We start from the raw sequence: 22924 nt of genomic DNA, 5'->3' as shown, positions 1-22924 counted from the left end.
CTGTGCTTTTGTTTTGTATCTTTGTATTATTTGAAAGCATTCAGCACTACAGCTGCCTTTTGAGTTTACATGCTGTTTCACGAGCCCTGGATGCGGGTCCATGTCCGGCTGTCACACAGCTGCACCTTGGCAACAACTAATGGAAGAGTTGGGAAAGTTTGTGTCTTGTCCAAAGAGAGAGAGAGACATAGATAAAAAGCTGGATCAATTAATCAAGGTTTCTGCAACAAATGTGACAATCAAAATCGTGAAAAAACAATGAACTGACTTAGGTTACATTTTTGAGAATAAGACATTTTGATCAGCGACTAACAACCTTTTCACTACAGTTAAAGTGAACCTGATCACCTGATAAAACATGCTTGATTAAAAGAAAAAAATATCAAACAGACTTTAAGATTTTTGCATTTGTATCAAATCAAAACATGACAGTTTCTGTGCACTAAAAACACTGAAAGTACAATGTTTAAAGCAATATTGCTGTTTGTCTGTGTTCAGAGTCGGAAACATTGAGCGAGGGTCAGCCTCAGAGAGGGATGGACCGCTACCTGGACAGCCTGTTTGACCCTGTGCTGTCAGACAGCAGCACGGTGAGTGCTCGTCCTGATTTCCCGTAAACTACACATCTCAACCAACTTTTTCCTTTTTGTTTTCAAATTGCTGTCGTGCCATGAAACTAACACGCCAAATAGTAATAACTGACTGCTTGTTATAATCTTTTAAGTCATCTATCAGGTGAAATACTCGACAGATGACCATATTACTGCATTACCGCTGCTTTCATTTTGACAAAGACTTTTTACTATAACTTATAAATGTCTCTATGTAGAGCTGTGAGTGCTTTGTAGTGTGCAATCTTGGTTTTCCTGCCACTGCAACTCAAAGCTTATTACTTCTTTGTTCAGTTATATCAATTATATTATAAGACCAATCTGTTAATTGCCAACCTAAAAGAAAAGTAATAATACGGGTGGATAGTTGTAGCTCTGTGTCATTGACCTGTCATCCGAGTGTGAACAGAAGAGTGTTGATGGATGAATTGAACATGTGATCCTCGGCTTCTCTTTGGGTATGAATGGAGCACACAGGACGGCTGATTAGGTTACCGAGTGACCTACCGTATATGACCGCAGCAGCAGTCAGCATAAACGAGTCACTGTGTGGGGAAAAGAGTTCCGCTCATAGCTTCATCTTTTGTTTATTAGTGGAAACAAAACGAGTTCAGCGTTCTTATCACTCGGGTTACACAGGAAAGGTTGCATCAGGAATCAGTTTTAGGGCTTTGAGTTGTATATATCAATGGCAATAGTTAAAATAAAAACATAATATCTGTGTTTGGCAGAAGTCTTGCTAGACTCATTAAGGTTTTCTTGAGCGGTTTTGGCTTTAAAATCATCTGACACTGGAAACAAAGTAGCTGAGGATTTCAGTCAGCTCAGGAGAATGAGGTCTGTTATGTAGTGGTGAATTTTGTTGTAGTCCATTTAGCGTGTCTTTATGCTGGAGCCTCTCCTGCTGTGTGTACGGTACTTCCTGGAGCGTATACTGTTCCTGCAGCTCTGGCTCAGAGAGGGTCTAAATCAACCAATCCAGTTCACTCCTTCTTGCTTGTTGTCTTAGTCCCTCTCCTTCCCTCCCTGCTTCTGGCATACACACCTTTTCTTTTTCCACTTCATGCCCCTTAAACTCCAGTTTCTTAACTATAAGCATCCCTTTCCTTCTGCTGAGTCTCCTGCTGCTCTTTGCTCACCAGGACATGGAGAAGAGTGGAAGTTTGTCAGAAAGGATGAAGGGAGGAGGAGGTATAGGCATCACAGGAGAAGGAAGGGAAGAGGGAGAGAGTCGTCCAGCTTCCAGCCGGCCTTATCCACCAGGAATACATCCTGGAGGTAAACACTGAGTGCTGTGTGTGTTTGTTGTTATTTGTGTCAGTGCTGATTACCCATATGTTTGTCTCTGGACTTCTATTTTTTTGCTGCCTGTATTTTGTGTCTAAGCGGATATTGCTGTTTCCAGAATTATTTGCACCTTTCTCCCTTTTTGTCTGTCAATATTTTGCTGGATTTTTAATTTTTAGACATTTCTTTTGTCCTCACAGCTCACTCTCTCTCTGCACTGACATTAATAATTCAGCTTAACCTAAGCGCTCCTAAATCATTGGCTTTTGTATCAGGCTAATAGAGTTTCTCCTTTGTAAGCTCCTCCTCAATAAATTAATAATAACACATTTAAAATGTTTTGCTGATGCTTTATTATCAACCTACTTTCATTCCCATAGTAATCAACTAATCAGAGTATTTCTTTATTGTTATCTCAAAGGCAATGAACAGACCTGAACTTTAAAAGTTTAACTTTGAGCAGTTGGCTGTATTGACTGCCCTCACAGATAATACATTAAAAGCCATTCACTATAACAGGTGACTGTTATTTGTCTTAAGCACCAGTCATTACAAATGGATCACATTCCACACATCTATTAATGTTAAGTTCCTGGTACTATTTTTACCGGCTCTTGCTTTCACTGTGTGCTCGACTGTAAAATTCCAGAATTTTTTATTTATTATTTTACCTTCATAGTTTCCTCTTTTTTCCCCTCTAATGTACAGATGCCAGGCTTACGGCACTGAGCAATGACAGTCCCAGCATGCTGATGTTACACTGGTTTGATGTTTATCATCAGCAAGCATGTTTGCTTTACTTCTAAACCAGGGTATTGGACAAATTGAGATTTTGACCTGACATGTGTTCAAAACGCAAATCTTAAAAGGGGAAACTATACAGTATCAAACAGCATATACTGTAGAGAAATGTTGGACTTTTAAGACCAACACTGATAACAATATTTGGTGATTTAAAAGTCTGATATTCTGATATTTCACCAATGCTTTTTTTCCCTTTCACACACATGAAACATAAACAGATTTCCCTAGCGCTTGCTTATTTACTTGCTTGCATATTTCCTGACTCTGATTGGATACGCTGGTTGTTATGCAAGTGGTGTTTCAAACATGCGTGTTGCCCTCTGCTGGACGACCTAAACAACGTCAACTCTCAGGACACGATTGAAGCATGTTTCACCTGTCTTTACTTTTTTTTAGATTTTCAGCCGTTATGTTATAAGTGTGACAAATAGCTGATATTGGCCATTAATATCAGTCCACTGATCTGCTCTAACAGTTACTAAACATTACTCAATAGTAAAAATGTTAATTTTACGATGGCTCCGGTGTAAAGCTGCAAAAATAAACTGAGCATTGACATGAAACTAATTTCTGAGATTTGTAGAAAGACCCTTTGCAACAGTGTTAATTTTGACAGCAAATTTTGATTTAGTTGTAGTCACAGACTTGACTAAAATGTCATTTAGTTTTAGTCGACTAAATACCGCATGATGAAGTCCACAGCTGCCCAGCAAATTGGGGAAGTTGATTGTGTTTTCACTAAATAGTTTTGCTCAACACGATTTACAATCTCTTATTTTCCTTGACATCAAATGTGAAATGTGTACATGTGTCTACTCTTCTCTTCCCCCCAAGCGCTGACATTTGTCGTGTTTTCATGAGAATCAGGGAGCATGGGAGCTGGTTGTAGTTTCCCAGGGGCAGATCAGACGTGCGTGTCCAGCCTCACAGCACAAGATTAATTCTGCTTGGATCACTTCCAAACTCATCCCGCTTTTCTGTACAAATTAGTTCTGATTGGATCTCATCTCTCCAGAATGTTTTCATCTTGTTTTGTATTTGTTGAAAGCATCGACACATTTTATCATAGCTTTTGTCCTCCTGCATAAGTTTTTATGAAGTTGTTGTTCTCATTCGAAAAAAAGAAGGTTGTTGATGAAAACTATAATTAAAATTATTTTTCAATGTAATTAACACGGTTTTTCAAAGTGATAAATACAGCACAAACATCTTCACACCAGCACTGATACAGAGCAGAAAATGATAACAGCTTCTTCATACAAATTGTGTGAATACAGATGTTGTTTGCTCAGCTTTAAGGACTTTTCTTCTCATAGTCATGTCGGCACCTGCCTGATAACAAAGACACGGAAAGTGCCTCATGGCCTTGAACACAGTTTACAGTTAGATTTGAACCTGTTGCTTCCCATCTTCACACACGCACACACACACTTTGTACTCTTTGTACAAGATGTTACAGTCACATACCAACAGAACACAGAGATTAGAAAAGCTGAAACAGGTTTTCCATTACACAGTCAGCAGGATTTGTCTGGGTCAAAGTTGGGGAGTAATAAACACATTAATATTGATGTAATATGAACCACGGCATCAGTGTGGCTAATAACGACCACTCTGACATATTTTATTTCTGAATCTGATCTTGATCATATCTTGTTTGTCGTAAAATGTGAAATATTTCCCAGTCACTGACAATGGGTGAACTAACTGCCACTTAAGACCTGTCTGTTCCTGTTCCCTGCCTGCTGCTCTTCAAGCTGTGCCAGTGCTTCCAGTAGCAGGAGGAATGATGCCCCCAATCCCTGCTATCCCGATCCCCTCCCACCACCATCATCACGAGCAACATCAACAACAGCAGCAGCAACAACAATACCACCAATACAACCGACCCCAACACTCCTACCACCGTCAGCAGTCGTCTTCTGCCACCACTCCTAGTCGTGTAACACCCACTCGATCACCCACTCGCACCCCCGCTGCTGCCCCCGCAGCTACCCCTGCTGTTGATACCAATGTAGCTTCCAATGTGTCTGTTGTCCCGGGTCTGCCTGCGGCGCCCTCAGTCCCAGCCACGCCTGTGGTTCCAGGCTTGCCTGTGATGACAGGTGTGCCAGGTAGAATAAAAGGATGTGCGTTAGGTTTTCCAGCATGTTTGGCCTGAAGTGTTTGGGCATGATGGACTCCTTTTTTTCTTTTTTTTTAATTAAAGCCAGTTTGAAGGGTTTTTTTGTTTTTGTTTTTTTGTTTTTTATGTGGGGTTGCAAAGTTCATTTGTGTGGTTTGTTTTAAGCAGATAGTTCTGTTTCTTGTGCTCTTATTGGAGCAACAACTTAACAGTTATATGTTTGTGCTTCTCCAGGATCGGAGCAAGCGGTACTGACTCAGCAGCAACAAGCCATCATCAACCAGCAAGCCATCATTCTGGTCTGACATCATTTCTCTGAACAACTCTGATATTAAAACCACTGTTCGTACTGGGTGATACAGTTCTGTGTAAAAGAGAGACTGTGCTTACACCTAATGATTCAGTAGTTTGTAGAAACACATCTAGCAGCAATAACTTGAAGTAATCATTTTCTGTGTGGCCTGTTTGTCACATAGTTGTGGAGGAATTTTGGCCCACTCTTCTTTACAACATTGTTTCAGTTCACTGGGGTTTGTTTATGCTTTCTCACAAGGTCCCATCTCAGCTTTTCAGTCAGGTTTCACTGGACCATTGCAACACATTGATTCTTTTCTCTTTCAGCCATTCTGTTGTAGATTTGCTGCTATGCTGGGGATCATTGTCCTGTTGAATGACCCAGTTTAGGCCAAGTTTTAGCTGCTTCATGTAGACAGATAACCACATTGTCTTTTTTTTGCACCAAAAATATGACACAACAATATAGTTTTTTATTTGTTTGTTTTTTATACTTGTTCAGTATATTTACAACTTATCATAAATTTTCATATTTAACATGTTAACTGATGGCTGCAGAGGCTTACATGTAGCTCATGGGTGTTTTGCAGTTTCTCTGAGTATTGCACTGTCTGACCTTGAGGTGAATTTGCTGGGTCGTTCACTCTAGGGGAGATTGTGGCATTGAATTAACTCGTGAATGCACCAGAGCAGCAAAGCGCCAACACATCTGATTTTATAGACGTGCTTGCACTTGCTGATGATCAGTTAATCCATTACATTTGATGCTACTTACCCTCTTAAAATCTATAGAAACATTAATGGTGAACTTAGTTTTTTACAGGACTACACAGAGTTTTTTTCACATGGCTGTACAAGCAAATGAAGTATGATAAAACTGTCTTTATGCAGTCAAATGCTAAAAAGATAATGCTGCACTCTGACCCCTAAAACTAATGTTTAACTGAAAGATACCATAATCAGTACCACTTTCACATTTGTATGTCACAGTACACATGAAGCTAAAGGCTTTACTACCAATAATGAATATGTGAATATGTTTTAAACATAGGTATAAACTATTGTTTACTAAATATTGAATATATGTGCAATTGTTTGTGTTGCAGGCCCAGCAGATGACCATGCAGGCCATAGCAATCCAGCAGCAAATGTTGTCTTCTTTCCCCCCAGCCGCTCCAGCCCCCCAGTCACCACCCTCATACTATCACGCGCACTCACAACAGCGCTCACGCACACCCAGTCCTGTGAGTAAACGCACACGCTGCTGTGGTGATATAACGTTCGATACAGTTTGTGCATGCAAATCTGAAATATAATCTTGAAGCTGTATCGCTTATTGTTGTTTTTCCTGCAGACCAAAGAGAGTGAGGAGTCTCCGCACAAGCCGAGCGCTGCCGCTGTTCAACGGAAAACGAGTATGTGGTACACTTGCTGTGCGGTGTAAACGTCAGTGATTTCAGTCAGGGATCAGGATGCCTTATTCTCTGAATCAGAAAGGAGTGGAAATAAAAATATTGATGCATTGCAGCATAGTGATTTGTGGTTGGAAAGCCCACTGCATATAATTGAAAATGCGGAATTGAGTAACTGCCCTTGAGTAAGTATATGATTATCACTTTAAGGGTTTCCCCCTGTGGCTACAGGGGTAAGGGATGAACCCTGAACAAACCGGGTTCGTGTGTAATCAAACTTTTTATTCCAGGTCCATCACGTGGCCCCCCTCCCGAGGATGTGGTCCGCTCCACTGTGAGTAACACTGAGCACTTGGACCCTAGCCATGACATCAAAGACATCGTCAAACAGCACCAGCCTGCAGGCACAGCATCTTCCTCTGGATCTCCCACGCAAAGGTTAACACACACACGATGATGTGAGACATTGATGATTGTCGTACTCTGTGGGATTTAATCTGTTCTGACTACTGTGGTGTGTGTAGGAGAAGTGATGGAAAGTTGTTTGGAAAGAAGCCAGACCCTCATGATGAAGCAATGGAGATCCTTAAAGATCAAATGGCAAACCCACCACAACCGGTATCCTAACACACACACACACACACACACACACACACACACACACACACACACACACACACACACACCTGGCAAAACAATATCTAACCATTTTCCATGTCTCAGACTCATAGAAAGGCTTCGTTCGCCCAATCTAAAGAAGACAGAGGACACAAGACTAGCCAGAAAGCCAAGCCTCGCCCCCAGGGGCCATCTAGCTCCAACATAAACCCCGCCCCACCTCCAGGTAAATTTTCACTGTAGAAATACCCGTGAATAAGCTCCAGATTAGACTGATACAGGTGTGCATTGTTCATAATATAAATAAATAAATGAATGTTTTGCTTCCAGTCTCCAGAGAGTTGCCAGTTGAGGAGGAGATCATTCAGACTCAGCTCCACAGCAGAACCAGTGATGAATATTACACTTACTCCAATGTCCCGTGGAAACTCTACATGAGGAAAGAGGTGTGTTTTTACCTTCTTTTTTTAGCTAAGTACAAAAAATTGGAGCTGTAAAGTCCAACGTCAGTATAATCATTTACATAAAAATACAGTTTATTTATGTCTGTCCTCCATTTACAGGTTTTTTATCCTAAAGAGAACTTGAACAATCCACTGATCCTGGATCTGATCTTCAGACAGGTTGGTTTATAAATCCAATAACTGTCAATATTCATCTTCTTTATTTATTTTGCTTTTATGCAATTTCTTTGTGTAAACTTGTGTAAATTATCATAGAGACCTCAGAGCTGGTATTAATATTCATTAATATTAAAATGCTAAAATAGTGCCTATCATGTAGTTATTTTTCACTCCAAGTGTTTCCCAATAACACATTCCTGTTCCTGGCTGTGTCTTCCCAGGTTGTACATGACACCTTTTCTGAGGCTTGCATACGTATCACGCAGGAGGAGAGACAGAGGATGAAAGACCTGTTGGGTATGAAGAAACTAACATGCATGCTTTAAGGTTTATGACTTACTTGCATCTATGCGACACTCTCTGTTGGTTCTCAGGAGTTCACACCTTAACTGATCCTCTGTTTCTGTGACAGCGGAGAACAAGGTGGATCAGGTTTCAGGAACATACAATGAGAACGTGAAGAAGAAGGTGGCCACCATGGCTAGAGACGAATGGGAGATCTACTTCTCTCGCCTCTTTCCAGCCTCTGTGAGCTGTTGTTTTGCTTGGCATAGATAAACTGAATTAATAAATGGTTTCATGTGTTTATATTGTGTTGTGTGTATGTGTACTTGGTTGTGTGTGTTTTCCAGGGCAGTGTGGGGACAGGAGTGCAGGTGTTGTCCGTGTCTCATAAAGGCATCAAGCTGCTGAAGATGGTGAAGAGCAGCTCTTCTGCTTCAGACTACTTCAGAGTGCTGAGGCCTTACAGGTGAGTCTCATACAAAATACTCATATTAAAAAATGCTGCAAGTTAGATTTTTTAAATGCACTTTCTTGGTTTTAAAACACAAATCAGATGCTAAAAAGAAGATCTAGCCATTGATCTTATTTAACTTTCCATTTAACATGTCAAATGCCTGATTGCTTTGAACTATGACTTTAAGTTGACTTCCTGGTTTGGCATATCACTTCCTTTGCAGCTATTCAGACATCCTGTTTGTGTCTATTCCATCTAAGAACATGCTTGAGTTCAACCTGACTAATGAGAAGCTGATCTTGTTCTCAGCGAAAGCCCCGCACGTCAAGCATATGATCGACTACTTCCTCACAGAGCTTAAGAAGGTCAGAGGAATGTTGTCAGTGTGTGCGTGTGATGAAGTGTGAATTATGAATGGATGAGTTTTTATAATGCACACTGATAGGCACAATTAAACTAGATAACATTACCGTGTAAAACAAGTCTCATATAATCTTTTTTTAATATATGTATGCATGGGCTGTACTCCGTGTCCTCTTTGATTACAATTGGAATTTGTTGTGTTTTGAGGGTAACAAGTGATTTTTTTTATTCACTTTCTAATTTTTTTTTTTTACTTTAGAAAGATGAAATTTCAGGTGTAATCCAAATTAAAACTGATGTCATGACATTGACATCTAAGTGCTTTCACAGGCTGCGTAGTGCTCTTTATCACTGTTATCCACGTGTGAAACTGGCTCAGTTTTCAGTGTCTTAAAATAATGTGCAAAAATCTTGACGAATATCTCATTTTTTAAATATTTTGCTTCCAAGAGACCAGACTTTCTTGAATTTTTTAAAGTGGTTTTGAGGAATACTTTAATTTCTTTCTCTTTTAGAGTTTTTCTTTGGACATTTCCTTCTTTTTCACTCATTTTCACTCCTTGTATCTGACCATTTTTGTCCAATTCAAAGTTGACATTAAGCAGCGAGTGAGGAAAGTGATTTTCTTGGCACAAATGTCTTTGGCTCTCTGCTGGATGTCAGCATGCCCTGTCTTTGTCAGGACTCAGAGTATGTGGTGGCAGTGAGGAACTACATCACTGAGGACAGAACTCAGCTCAACTTCCACAAAGGCGACATCATCAGACTCCAGCACATGGATGGACTGGAGGCTGGTGAGATATAGGAACAATCCAACACTGAAGATTGTCACAGTGATAGATCTGTTTTCTGCCTCTGGATCATTTCACAGTGCCCATTTCATTGTGTGATTGTATCTCAGGTAAACGTTATGGCTGCATTGTGAGGAAGAAGGTCATGCTCCTGGAGGAGCTAAAGAGAAACACCGCTGAGTTTGGTGCGTGTGGCGTGACCTTTTTCATTCTAGTTTTCTTCTAACATTTTGGAATTTATTTATGTTGGTTGTGTGAAGCAAAATATTGAAGACATTGAAGAGTCTTTATTTTGTGTGCAACCTTCTACTTATTATGTGTGTGTACACGCGTGTAGGCTGGCGGTTCGGCGCCGTGTATGGAAAGTCTGGAGTGTTCCCCAGCGAGTACATCCGTCCTGTGGCTGCTCCGGACTTCTTGGTTCTGCCTCCTGAACGCGTGGAGCCCCGAGACCGGCAGGGACGAGTCGCCGCCTCTGCAGCTGTTGCCGTTGCGATGGGCTCAGCTGTAGCTGCTCATGAGCTCGATCTCTCCACCGAGGTGCTAACTGCATTTTTTTAAACTCTTTTTTTTCCGCTTTTCAAGCTTCCCACTGTCAGAATAATAGGTTAAAGGCTAGTGTAACCTACAGAGCTCAACATGAATAGCACCCTTACATTATGGTATTAGCCAGTGTTTATACAGCATACATTGGAATGCTTTGGTTAGCAGAAATGGAAATATTTTTTAAATAATTACACTGTTGGTGCTCCCAGTAAGTGGCACTGTTGCTTTTGCTCTTCATGCTGTGGGTGTGTGTGTGTCTCAGGTAGTGAATGAGATGTATGGAGACAGCCTGGGTGTCGAAGTGGATGACCTGCCTCTGCACAGCAGCCAGTACCACATGGTTGAGTTTGCCAAGAAGTACTTCAGAGAAGCACAGAGGAACAGGAGGTCAGACACACACATGTGCAGTGTCAAAAACAAAAAAGAGTCGGAAGGGTTCAATGTAAAGCTAAAATTTGCTCTTACAGTGATAAATAAATAACCAAGGGTTGATTGACTGCTTTTCCCCACAGTGATCAGAAAGCGAAAAAGGGGAAGGAGCCCAGGGACCCTGCTGACATGGTCAAATTCTCCAAGGTAATTCAAATCACAATCACGTCTCTGTGTTCAAATATGTATTATATGTTTCTCTGTGCCTGTGCACAGACATCTAAAATGTTTTTCTTGCCATCGTGTTCTGGTTTAACATCTTGTTTCTCTTTCTAGTCTCCAATCCAGGAGTCACTGATTGACTTCTCAGACAGTGGGATGAACCGAGTGGCTGCTGACATCTTCTTAGGTGAGAGCAGAGTGTGGAAACGAGGAGAAACATAGGAGGTTGAAGCAGAAGATAGCAGCATAAAATACGCATACACGTCGTGTTTCTTTGTGTTTATTTTTAGTTTATTTTTAGTATAAAAGCATTAATGTGCTTTAAACGAAATAAGTCAGAAAAGATGTGGTCCAGCTCCTTCTTCAGCCAGTATATAACATATATATATGTTTATTTTGCCCAGCTATAATGAAGTTTATGGGAGACTTCCCAATGAAAGGCCAGACCGAGCAGGACCTGGTCACCACTATATTAAAGGTATGCCGATATCAGCAAATTGTCTACCCATCATAATACTAAGACGAGGTCTGTGTATGTGATTTTATGTTTTTCCTTCATGCATGTGCTTAAATAAATCTAGTTAAGTGGTGACCATGGCCTGATGAAGGATGAAGCCTACTGCCAAGTGATGAAACAAGTTACTGTCAACACTAGCTCCAAACCGTAAGGCTTCCAGCACTCGCTTGTTCTTAAAGAGCGGTGACATGATCGTGGAGAGGCTTTAACCTGTGGCTGTGTGCGCGCTTCTCTGTGTGCAGGGACAGCTGTCAGAGAGGATGGCGGCTGATGTATATTCTCACAGCTTTCCATCGCTGCTCTGATGTTATGAAGCCGTTTCTGTTGACGTTTCTCCAGGATGCATGTGCCAGCCCTGGTTTGCAATACCAAGGTGGGCATCGTGTTCATCAGTCCATCTCTTTTGATCTTCACTGGTCTAAAGTGTTTACTAGCTGCTGTTCCAATTGACAGGTATTGCCAAGGCATGCGAGCAGAATCTGAGGAGGACTTTTCAGTATGGTGGGCGTGTGCAGTATCCCAACAGCATGGAACTCAAAGCAATGATGGTTAGTTTGTAAATAAGCTACACGGTGTTCCTTTGTGGCTTGAAATATGTCAAAATTGTAAGAATTGCTAACATTTATTGACTGAAAGTGTCAACAGGTGTTTAAAAATACGGAAAAACAATCGGGATAGTCCCTTTTAAAACTGCTCTTAAAACTCACCTATTTTCACTGGCTTTTAGCAAGGTTTAACCTATTGTTTTTAATTTATTGTTTTATTTGTGAGGCATTTTATGTACCTGTGTTTTATAGTATTTTATATTTGTATTTTATTGTACAGCACTTTGGTCAGCCTCGGTTGTTTTTAAATGTGCTTTATAAATAAACTTGACTTGACTTGACCGTATAGTCTCCTTTATCAGACAGATCAGGGCGTGCTAATTAATCTACAGTGATATCTTTCATACCGTGGTGTCTGTCTGTCATGTTCAGATGTGACTTTGCTACATGACTACTCTCAGTAACAGCTGTGGACAGCAGTCTGTGACGTTTCCCTCTGATTTGTTGTCCGTGTACAGGCCGGGCGTAGCTCCAAGAGACAGCTGTTCCTGCTCCCAGGTGGCATCGAAAGGCACTTAAAAATCAAGACATGCTCTGTGAGTGGAAAACACACACACATGCACACACACACGCAGAATGGCTGCAGTCTCTAAATGTAAAACACAGATGCCGAATTTGTAGCCTGTAGTGGCAGATTTGCTTTTTCCTTATCAGGTTGCTTTGGATGTGATCGAGGAGCTTTGCTTTGAGATGGGACTCCAAAGAATGGAAGCACTGGATGAATATGCCGTCTTTCTGGTCACACACAAGGGTAACAAGGATCTTTTGTTTTAGTGGAGCTCTAAAAGGCGAACATTTCCTTTTGCCGAGTTAGATATTGTGACACGTTTTGGATAATAGATGGTTACTAAAGTGTCTTTCTGTGTAGGTCAGAATGTACGTCCCCTGAACAAGCGAGAGTACATCCTGGACATCGCTACAGAGGCAGAGCCTGTGGATGCCAACTACAGTCTTTGGTTCAGAAGGGTTATATGGAGTCTAGCTCTCAAACTTGACAATGAACTCTATGTCACCATGCACTATAACCAGGTATAAATCTCATTTCACAGAGCTGTAGGTTGTAGCAGTCCTGAAATCACATCCTAATATTTCATTGGATAGCCAACCTAATTTTTTGTTTGGCCACATACATTGCTGAATTTGGACCTCCAAATCAAAAGTCATCACCACCTGATGAGGGTTTTTTGTGGTCGGGCGGTTTGCATAGAAGTACATCTTGTTTCATCTTCTTATCAGTTGATATTTGTCATAGAAACAAGACGGACTAATGCACATTGTGCATCTCTTTTGAAGGTGTTGCCAGACTATGTGAAGGCCTTGCTGAGTGTGGTTCCTCAGGGTAAGCCCAGTGAACAGCATCTGCAGCAGATTACCAGGCTGGCTGCCCTACAGCATCGTGCCAAAGACACCATCTACCTCCCCACGCTGTAAATATACCCATTTGTTGTTGGAAACCTTTTTCATGCTAATGTACCAAGTCACACTTGCATATCAATTAGTTTTAGGCAAATTACTAGTGATACAAGGGACAAATTAAAGGTTGGTTTATGTTGATTTTTTTTGTCGCCCATCATATGTGACTGAAGTGCAGACTTTTAGCTTTAATTCAAACGGTTTAATGAAAGTGTTCCATTCACTTTTTAGGAATTAAATTGATTCAAAGTGATTTAAATTAAAGTGATCTAAAGAAATCAGTGATTGAGACTTTTAGTAGTTTAATTTTTTCCAAACAGTAAGACATGGCTGACTTACAGAAGAGCAAAGTTTGCCCAGATATCCCTTTTCTACTATTTCTGATATTGTGGCTCCATCACAAAGGGCTGAGAAAGTTGCTCCTGCATCCAGAGACTAAGTTAGCAGGGGTGACCCATCCTGAAGGTTTTATATAACAACGCCCTTTAAAATGTAGTAAGACAATAATAGTGGACCCAGGACTAAAACTTGGGGAAACACAGGTTGGAGAAGCAGTGGTAGAAGAGAATGTACGGTAGCCCTGAGAGGTCAAACGTACTGCAACGTAAAAGAACACCAGCAAATAGAAAAATGTTGCAAAAGCACACAAAACACAATGAAAATTCATTAGGTTAGACCATAACATGGCATGTTGAACAGCTAATATAAAACATTCATCTACAGTGTTATATGAATGATCCAATTAGACCTTTTCTTCCTCACATCAGCTACAAATCCTCAGGTTCTGTATCTCAGTGTAATCCTTCTGATGTTTGTGTTTCTCTCATTTCCACAGCTGTTCTGTAACATTTTCTACTAAAAAACACTTCTGTTGTGTTTTGGGAGCTTTTTTTTCAACTTCCATTGTGTTATTTATCTTTTTCTTTTTTCTTTTTGCTTTACATCTGTTGTGTGTTTCTTTTTTAATTCCATTGTGTATTTTTGTGTGCTTTTGTAGCATTTTTGTATTTTTCTGTCCCTGTCTTATGCTGCAGTCTTTTTGACCTCTCAGGGCCACCATAGCAAGGAACACTCTGTTTTGAACATTGTCGACTTGCACAGAAAAATACACCTAACATGCACATGTATAATTTGATCTGCTGTCTCTCAATTACACCTTGTTCACTCTTTGTGTGTGTGTGTGTGTGTGTGTTAGCCGTGAGGTGCAGGAGTGTATCCCTCCACAGTTCTACAGCAAACAGGGTTCACAGCAGTGGCTGAACATGACAACACAACACATGCAGCAGGTCCAGCCCTTAAACCCACATCAGGCCCGTGCGCAGTTCCTTGGTAAGGCAACAGTTCTTTGTGAGTGTGAAAGATACTCACAGTTTGGCCATTTAACTTTTACATATGTCGTATAATATTAATAACTTTTGCATAGTTAATAGAAAAGCCACTTGCATATTCTGCCACAATTCTATTAGGATAAACATCTGGTAAACAAAAAAAAGGCTTATTCTGATCCCAAATAGCAGTTCTAAGTTGATATGAGTGCAGCAAAGTGTCTTCTTGGAGCATTTTTGTTGGAACAGTGGGAAAGAAAATGTTCAAAAGCATGCTGATTTGTCACGACGTTTTCTGTAAACATCTTTACCTCGCAATTTGAATGTGGCAGCTTATCAGAAGTGATCTTTGGTGTGTTTTTGCCCAGGTCTGGTCAGTGCCTTCCCCATGTTTGGCTCCTCCTTCTTCTACATCCAGAGTTCTGGCTCTTCCTCCGTCCACGCCCCATGCATCCTGGCTGTTAATCTGAATGGGCTTCATTTCCTTAACAAGGATACACATGTGAGTCAAACAAGCATTTAACCCTTTTACTGATCTATTGTGATTTAAAAATACAAAAAAGGCAGAAATTTTATTATATTTAAACAAAGCTTTTGGCTCCCTCTCTTGGTTATGGTGTTTACTGGCTCTCCCATCCATCATTTTTTAATCAAATCTAAATTACAAATAAAAAAAAAATCTATGCAAGACAAAATATAACTTTTAAAAATCTTATATTTTATATCTGTGTGTCCCTTGAATGCCTATTTATATGCACATTGGTGTGTTTGTGTGTGATTAGGAGACTATGGTGCGTTTCCCTCTGAAGGAGATCCAATCAACTCGCACTCAGAGGCCAACATCTGGCTCCAGTTACCCATATGTGGAGATCATGATAGGAGACCTGCTTAACCAGCGTGTCACACAGCTGCAGCTGGAGCAGGTGGGTTTATAAGACATAGATGGACGATTTAGATGTGTGTGTGTAACAGTGTCTGTATTTACAGTGACACATTTCTGCAATCAACATGTGACTGAGGTGCACACTTTTAGCTTTAATTCAAGGCGTTTAATGAAAGTGTTCCATCACATTTTAAGGAATTAAAGTGATTTTTATACTCAGTACCCCATTTGCGAAAATCTTTTGCAGTCAACGACAGCTTGAAGTCTACAACCCACGGTCATCACCAAATGCTTAGTTTTCTCTCTTGAGATGCCTCCCCCAGGCTTTTACTCCAACCACATTCAGTTGCTGCTTATTTGTGGGTCTCTGCCTTTAGTTTTGCATTTGAAAACTGAAGAGCATGCTTTATTGGTTTAAGAAAGATATCCCATTTCTTTGCCTTGAGAAACTTTTGGGTTGCTTTTGCAGTTAATGTGTTATAATCTGCAGTCTGAAAGTCTGGACTTCAATCACATATTGATTGATTTAAAATTCACTCTGATGGTGTACACAAGCAAAATTACAAAAGGAAAAAGTGTCCAAAGACTTTAGCCCCTAACCGTACCACTGTGCAGTCTACATTCACTCTTCATCTTAAGTCCAGTGTTGTTTCTTTAAGGGTCTATATGATGTTTTCCAGGGCCTGGAGCTGTGCCGAGTCATCGCCATGCACGTGGAGAACATGCTGTCAGTCAGAGAGAAGAGACTCACATTGCCACCAAGTGAAATCACCCTGCTATAGCACAAAGACGAAGATGACATATACATAGAAATCACAGTTTATGCCTTAAAATGTACTCTACCTCTATTCGTAAGACAGGTTATTTTTGTATGTAAAGGCACTGTTATGTAAGTTGATAACTTGTTTATTGTGATGATTTTGAAAAAGTGCTTTTCCATTATGGCCATGACAATTTTATTTTTTCTTAATTGATCGGCTGTTTTCTTAATGAATGATTTGGCACATAAAATGTCATTCATGTCAGTCACATTCCGGTTTTAGGAGAAACCTGAATGAATGCCTCAATCTTTAATGTTTAAAGTTTTACATCCAGAAATGTTTAAGATCTTGTCCAATATAACTGTAAGGGTTAAGGTCTCCTTGTTTCCATGCCCCCTCTTTAGAAAAATAGCATGATTTACTTTGTTCTTAGGACAACATTAATTTAGTGTAACTGTGGTCTTCCACATGAACAAAATCAGGACGCCAGTTTATTGCTGTATAACAAACAAACCCGTATAACCTCATCTTGGTTTTGACATTAATGGAAACTTTTGGTTTGATAGGATAAATAACTTTTTCTGGCACATTTCTTATTCTCTGCTTTGCCAAGGGGCAAAGTCTTTTTGGCACATAAGTTTTGAGGCCACATTGCTAACAGTTTGCACTAACTTAAATATTTTATTTTTACAATTAATTTTTTTGCAAATAGCAGTTTTACATAACTATTGCATGTGAATAATAAATTAAAGCTTTAGTATAACAATAGTGGTGTGTGAGTACTTTCTTATTTTTTAGCAAATACACAACAATGTATATGAGTTAGCTGGAATTAAAGAGTATAGAAAATCATTGGTGAATAAAATACTACTAAAAAAAAACAACTAGTAGAATATAATTAAAATAAAATATATGCTAAATATAGCCTTCAATTAATGGTCAGATTTACCATTCTTTTCATGTTTTTCTTCCTAAACAGGAAGTATAATCATGTTTGAAGGACTACTTCAAAGATAATTGAATCTGTCTGCTTCCATTATTTATCTTAAACCCAGTTTTTGACATGTTAAAAAAAACAACTTTACAATAGTTAAAGTAAAATATTTACATTTTCTCCACAGTTTCAAGTGAGAAAAGTTAGCCGTTATTGGCTATTTAATCTCTGGCCGTTCCATTTTGTTTAAAGGACCTCCCAGTTGTCGCAGTGTACAGATTCAGGCAGCTGGGACATACCGCCGGTGTACCCTGTGCTACAAACTGAGCATCCCTCTCGCGAGCCCTTGGTTGTGTAGGCGTTGCTGAGTAATTGCTCGCAGATTTCCTCGTCCCTATTGGTTACCAATAACGGGATCCGTGTGAACCGGGAAGAGGGGGGGCTGCTGTGGTCAAACCCACCACGACCTAAACAGCACCAGGAGGGAGAGGAGGGAGGAGAGCCGCAGCAGGAGCAGCAGAGGCAGTAGTGTTGTACCCCCGCTTTCAGCCTGCATGGGCTAGTCCGTTAGCTAGCTTAGCATCTTCCGACTGCGCCGAACCGCCTCTAGTGCCGCTGAGAAGCTCGGGTCGATAACTCCGTGTTACCCTCTCCGTCCCCTCGGTCCTGCCTCCCCCGTGACCGGCTTGAAGATGATGAAGTTTAGGTTTCGTCGGCAGGGCACCGACCCGCAGAGAGAGAAGATAAAACAGGAGCTTTTCGCCTTCAACAAGGTAAAGTAACGGGACAAGAGGAAAGAGAGGGAGATGGTATTCCTCCTCTCGGCTGGTTCCCCTAAACTAAAAGACTTGTTTTATAAGTATAGGTACATAAAAAAGCCAGTACTTTGCAGCGTTGAAGTCCGGCCACTCCTCTCGCGCTTGCTGTTTTCTGTCCTACTTCGCGGACAGAAAGACAGATTAGCTGTGAAGTGCGGGTGGTGTGTTTGCAGGGCGCTTTGTTGATGTGTGTTTAGTGGCTGTTGAGTTGTTTTCACGGCGTGTTAATTACCCCTCACCCAAACCAGGACCTCGCTCAAAGTGAGCACCGAGCAGCAATCAAGGAAAACTTGTCTCTGTAGCGCTAATATTGCTGTAATTAACCACCAACAGAGGATTGTGTGGGTGTTGGGGATTATCAGCATGCAGATTAACGGGATTAAATTACAATACATGCTTTTCCAGCAGTTTGATGCTTCGTGTGGTGTGACCCATCTGTCATGCAATGAGCAAGGGTGGCTCTCAGCGTGATGGCACGTTTTACTCCTCTCGTCTGGTTTTAGTAGAAGCTGCCAGAACTCTGCGTGCAGAAGGGTTTTTTTTAATCTCTGCTGCTTTTTTGTTATGCTGAGTCCTCATACCCCTTGTTCCAGTTCTCGGGGGTCTGTGAGTGCAGCCACGAGTGTCAGGTTTCATGCTGGCATCACATCCACATGGATATGAACCAGTTCATGTACAGTAAATCTGAGCGTCCTGTGGTAACATTCAGTGGTGGTGATGGTGGGTTTCCCCTCTGGACAGTCAATGTAAGAGCTCATTTCAGTTCTACTTTCAGTATAAGCTGCATCTTGTCACCCAGATCACTGTTGCTACACAGGTGGGAACCTAAAAGTAGCTTGCACCACCCAGATCTGTGGAATGTATTGATAATTCTGCATATCCAGTGTCAGCTGTAGTAACTTACCTAACAGGGTGTTTCTACACTCATACTGAGCACTGCAGTGGCCTTGAACTCAGGTTAGGTGAAGGCACGGTCTGCATGCTGTGTCTCAGAAAGTGTCCCAGAAAGCTGACCTTTTAAATGTTGAAAGAATCAAGTTTGTCCTGCACACTGGATGCGATAATGATATTAACCCTTCTCAGCAGGATTGTTTAGGACTGCGGTGCAAACAACACGATGATGACTGATCTTTATCGTTAAGAATCAGCACTACAGTAGCTTTATTTCTCCAGAATTAAGTACTTTAAGTTGACTTGCACTCTGAAGTCAAGAGTCCTCTTTTAAGCCTTTTTAGCAAATGAAAGAATAGGTAATGTAAAAAACATGAACCAGCGCATGTCCTGGAAAATGTTATTCAGCCTTTCGTGGCTCCTAGAGTCGCACTTACATGACCTTGCAGACTTGGGTAACCTCAGTTGTCTGAGTAGCATGAATGAGATGGCTCACTGTGGCCAGCACAGTGACATGAGCGCTTTGACAAACTGTCCTTATATCATCCCGCCTCAGTATCTGCATTCCAGCCAAGGCCCTCATTGAGTTTGCCATTGAACGGTTTTAGATTGTTGTTTTTTTTCCTTAGAAAATTAATCAGCATCTCTTTTGGTAATAGAATGATCAGGTGTTTGTTTTGTTCATTTAATTTTTTAATTTAGTTACGGGATAAAACAACTCTCACAAATGTGAAAGTAATTGCTCTTGTTAACTTCTCAAAAATGAGGTGTGATCATTTATCTTTTTTTTTTTTTTTTTTTTTTCTGTCACTGATTCCTGATGATATCCTATGTGGAAGTAAGCTTTTGTGTGCATGTGACTCAGGTGGGCAAAAACTCCAGAGCAAATCAGTTTGACATCATTGTTGCCGTTACAAAGCTATCAGAAATGTATTGACGAGAGTGATTTAATGAGAGCTGGTGTATTGCAGAGTCATATCTGATAAATATATTTTGTATTTTGTCAAACAAAACGAGACATCTGAGCGAATCGCCCACTAGATAAATGCCTTTGTGGTAGGAGAGTACAGTTAGGGCCATTATTTGTTGGACAAAGACATCATTTTCTGTTGTAGTTTTGCTTCTACACACCACCAGTGGATTTATAATCAAACAACCGGGATGTGATTGAAGTGCAGACTTTCAGGGTCATTTTAGTAGGTTCAACAAAAGTGCTGCGTTAACTATTTAGAATTTACAGCCATATTTATCCACAGCCATCCATTTTCAGAGACTGGAAATAAATTGAAAAAATAAAGGATTTAAGGAATCCATGGGGATCATGAAATGCTACGTTTCCCACCATGAGATGCTCTCCTCGGCCTCTGCTGCAGCCAGCTTCAGTTCCTGCTTGTTCCAGGGTCTCTCTTCCTTCAGTAACTAAAAAGACACGCTCTGTTGGGATGAGATCAGTTGATATTTATTTTCCTTAAGAAACTCTTGGGATGCTTTTGCAATCTGCTTTGAGTCATTAACTATCTTCACTGTGAAGTACCATCTGGTCAGTTTTCAGCTGGATCTGAGCAGAGGGTCTGGTCCTGTACATGTCACAGTTCATCCTGCTGTTTCTGTTAGGGATGCAACGATACCAATTTTTTCAAACCGATCCGATACCGATACTTGGATCTGAGTACTTGCCGATACCGAGTACAAAAACCGATACTTCTACCACACACAAGTTAAACTTAACCAGTAGTAAAGAAACGACCCCAGACAACTCTTTAACACAAACGAAACGTTTACTGAACGTAAGGGCAGAGACAAATACTGTACAACACATCCCTTTTTTAAACTCAAATGATATTCCAATTCCTTAACCAAATGAAATACACTGTATAAATTAAATAATTCCCTTTCAAATTACATTAAACAACCCAACTTATGTTATCACCTTTTGGTAAGTGACTCACTAATATACACTCCAAAACACGTTATATAAATCCACTAAACATACAATATTCACACATGGGCCCCACACACACTCACATTCACACTTGTTGCAGGCCTGTTTGCTGCTCACGCCGGACGATGGAGAAAAATCCTCTTCTCCCCAGTAAGAGCACAAAAGTCTGACTTACAGTTCCGTTGCTCGGTAGGTCGCCGTCCACCAGTCCCACACTAAATCCACTCCCTGCGGACCCGATGCTGTCTCTGCTACAGCGCGTTAGCCAGTCACTGTCCAGCTCTCCGACAGTCCTGCCTCCGTGGCGCAACCAAGCAGTCCGGGCTAGCCTTTAGCCTCTGCGGTCATGGCTGGAAACACAGTTTTCCACGGTGGTGCGACCATTGAAACAAAAAGTCACTTCACCCACACTCTGTTGCGAAGCTCTCACACGGTTAGCTTTCTAGTCACACACTCTTTTGTGCTAGTTAACCTCAGTAAAACTAGCCGAGTCTCTCACTTTGGTTCAGCTAACCTCGTGCATCTCTCCATGCCGTTCTCTTCTGTGAACTGTGAACACCTTATGTGGCGTTCAAGTCCATGGGAATTATGAGTATCTTCTCTAAATTCCCATCCGGGCTACATTAGTATCGGTTCATGGTATCGGTTGACTTTTACGAGTACGAGTACGCACACATTTTACAGTATCGGCCCCGATACCCGATACCAGTATCGGGATCGGTGCATCCCTAGTTTCTGTCAGACTAGACTGTGGCGATGATGCACCTTCCTTCCAAAGGAGTGCTCTTTTGCTCAGTTAGATTTTAAAAGTAGTTCTGTCATAAAACATTTTAGTTGTCTTCTGTGGTCTTTGAGGCCTTTTGGCTTTTCTGAGTATGTGTCAGATTGTTTGGTCACTTCTAAAGTTTTTGCTGTTTCTCTAATTGGTTTATTTTACTTTTTCAGCTTCCTCCTTCACTTGCACTGACATCTCTATTTATCTTCTACCCATAGTTCCAATAAACAGATATCAAATGGCACATCAACTACTGATCTTTTATCTGCTATTTTGTTATGGAATAATGAGGGAACAGGCTTCACATGGCCATCCAATTAATTTGGACTCTCTGAAAATGAGGGACTGTGTATAAAACTGACTGTAATCCATAAACAGTTAATGCATCACTTTTGTTAAACGCCTTGAAAATAACACTGAAAGTCTACACTTACAATCTACAATTGTAAGTCTGCAATCATATCTTCTTTGAGATGTAAAGAGGCCAAAGCTGCAAAAATGTTGTCTTTGTTCAAATACTTACAGACCTCAGTTTTTAGGTGGGGAGACACTTAAACAGCTTATGTTCATGTTAGCTGAATGATGATTCTTTGTCTGAATCTCTGATGAAAGTCCATGGACTGTTTGTTTTGCTGTAACAAACATACGCGCGCACACACACACACACTTTTGTAATGTTTGGCAGCAGCTGCCAGACTGTCACAGACGTTGTCTCTCTTCAGGAGGTTTGCTTTGATGTGACTGTGTGTGTGTGTGTGTGTGTGTGTGTGTGTGTTTGTGTGATAGGGACAGATCGCACTGCACCGGCACTTTAAAGACAGAAGAGTTAATGTTTTACCTTATGTCTGAGTTCAAGCAAACAGCCAGGTTCAGTTTTTTCAGTTAGCCATGCCGAAACCTCGAAGACCTCCACAACCTGTTTTTAAACCAGTTTTAGGTGTCTCTCTACTGGTTTCTGTTCCCGTTTTCTCTGTTGACATAAACATTTCTCCAGCTGTCTCGCCATCTCCTGACATGGCCTTAGAGAGAAAAAAGCTGAGATTTTATGTTAACCCAATTTAACAAGGTCTGCAGCGCATTACAATAAAGCAATGCTGCTGCCATCAGTACTTTTTAAACAACTTTCCTGTAACTTTATTAAGGGAGTCCTCCCTTTTAGACGCCTCGCTGACTATATTCAGCGAGTCTGACGAGCAGAAAAAGACACGCAAACGCTCAGACAGAACTGGGTGCATTTATGGAGGAAAGTCTGGAAA

At 40.8% G+C, this 22924-nt stretch overlaps 2 protein-coding genes and 1 long non-coding RNA gene across 3 annotated transcripts in view; 2 read left to right on the top strand and 1 right to left on the bottom strand.

Moving 5' to 3' along the window:
• myo15aa (myosin XVAa) overlaps positions 1–16363 on the top strand; it is a 56323-nt gene extending 39960 nt beyond the window's left edge. Inside the window, exons 33-64 of the mRNA XM_025906845.1 lie at positions 499–590; positions 1754–1889; positions 5062–5126; positions 6228–6365; positions 6476–6536; positions 6824–6971; positions 7058–7151; positions 7257–7377; positions 7482–7597; positions 7715–7774; positions 7996–8071; positions 8187–8302; positions 8407–8525; positions 8737–8878; positions 9559–9670; positions 9778–9852; positions 10005–10207; positions 10476–10600; positions 10726–10789; positions 10919–10991; positions 11209–11282; positions 11386–11468; positions 11564–11694; positions 11775–11869; positions 12385–12462; positions 12581–12677; positions 12795–12955; positions 13220–13353; positions 14535–14668; positions 15033–15166; positions 15447–15587; positions 16228–16363. Coding sequence (XP_025762630.1) covers positions 499–590; positions 1754–1889; positions 5062–5126; positions 6228–6365; positions 6476–6536; positions 6824–6971; positions 7058–7151; positions 7257–7377; positions 7482–7597; positions 7715–7774; positions 7996–8071; positions 8187–8302; positions 8407–8525; positions 8737–8878; positions 9559–9670; positions 9778–9852; positions 10005–10207; positions 10476–10600; positions 10726–10789; positions 10919–10991; positions 11209–11282; positions 11386–11468; positions 11564–11694; positions 11775–11869; positions 12385–12462; positions 12581–12677; positions 12795–12955; positions 13220–13353; positions 14535–14668; positions 15033–15166; positions 15447–15587; positions 16228–16329 — 3500 coding nt within the window. The 3' untranslated portion in view covers positions 16330–16363. The remainder of the gene's footprint in view (positions 1–498; positions 591–1753; positions 1890–5061; positions 5127–6227; positions 6366–6475; positions 6537–6823; positions 6972–7057; positions 7152–7256; positions 7378–7481; positions 7598–7714; positions 7775–7995; positions 8072–8186; positions 8303–8406; positions 8526–8736; positions 8879–9558; positions 9671–9777; positions 9853–10004; positions 10208–10475; positions 10601–10725; positions 10790–10918; positions 10992–11208; positions 11283–11385; positions 11469–11563; positions 11695–11774; positions 11870–12384; positions 12463–12580; positions 12678–12794; positions 12956–13219; positions 13354–14534; positions 14669–15032; positions 15167–15446; positions 15588–16227) is intronic.
• Positions 11877–17517, bottom strand: LOC112846772 (uncharacterized). Its single transcript, XR_003219921.1, has 4 exons — positions 17417–17517; positions 16153–16323; positions 14976–15148; positions 11877–12440 (listed from the first exon to the last, which is right to left on the bottom strand). It is a non-coding gene; the product is annotated as an uncharacterized LOC112846772 (long non-coding RNA).
• Positions 17518–17808: 291 nt separating this feature from the next.
• The window catches only part of llgl1 (LLGL scribble cell polarity complex component 1), a 34248-nt gene continuing 29132 nt past the window's right edge, over positions 17809–22924 (top strand). Inside the window, 1 exon segment of the mRNA XM_003454933.5 lies at positions 17809–18015. Within this exon segment, the coding sequence (XP_003454981.2) occupies positions 17935–18015 (81 nt within the window). The 5' untranslated portion in view covers positions 17809–17934.

This window comes from Oreochromis niloticus, linkage group LG4, assembly GCF_001858045.2.
Source record: "Oreochromis niloticus isolate F11D_XX linkage group LG4, O_niloticus_UMD_NMBU, whole genome shotgun sequence".
NCBI lineage: Eukaryota > Metazoa > Chordata > Actinopteri > Cichliformes > Cichlidae > Oreochromis > Oreochromis niloticus.
This window is presented reverse-complemented; position numbering and strand designations above follow the sequence as displayed.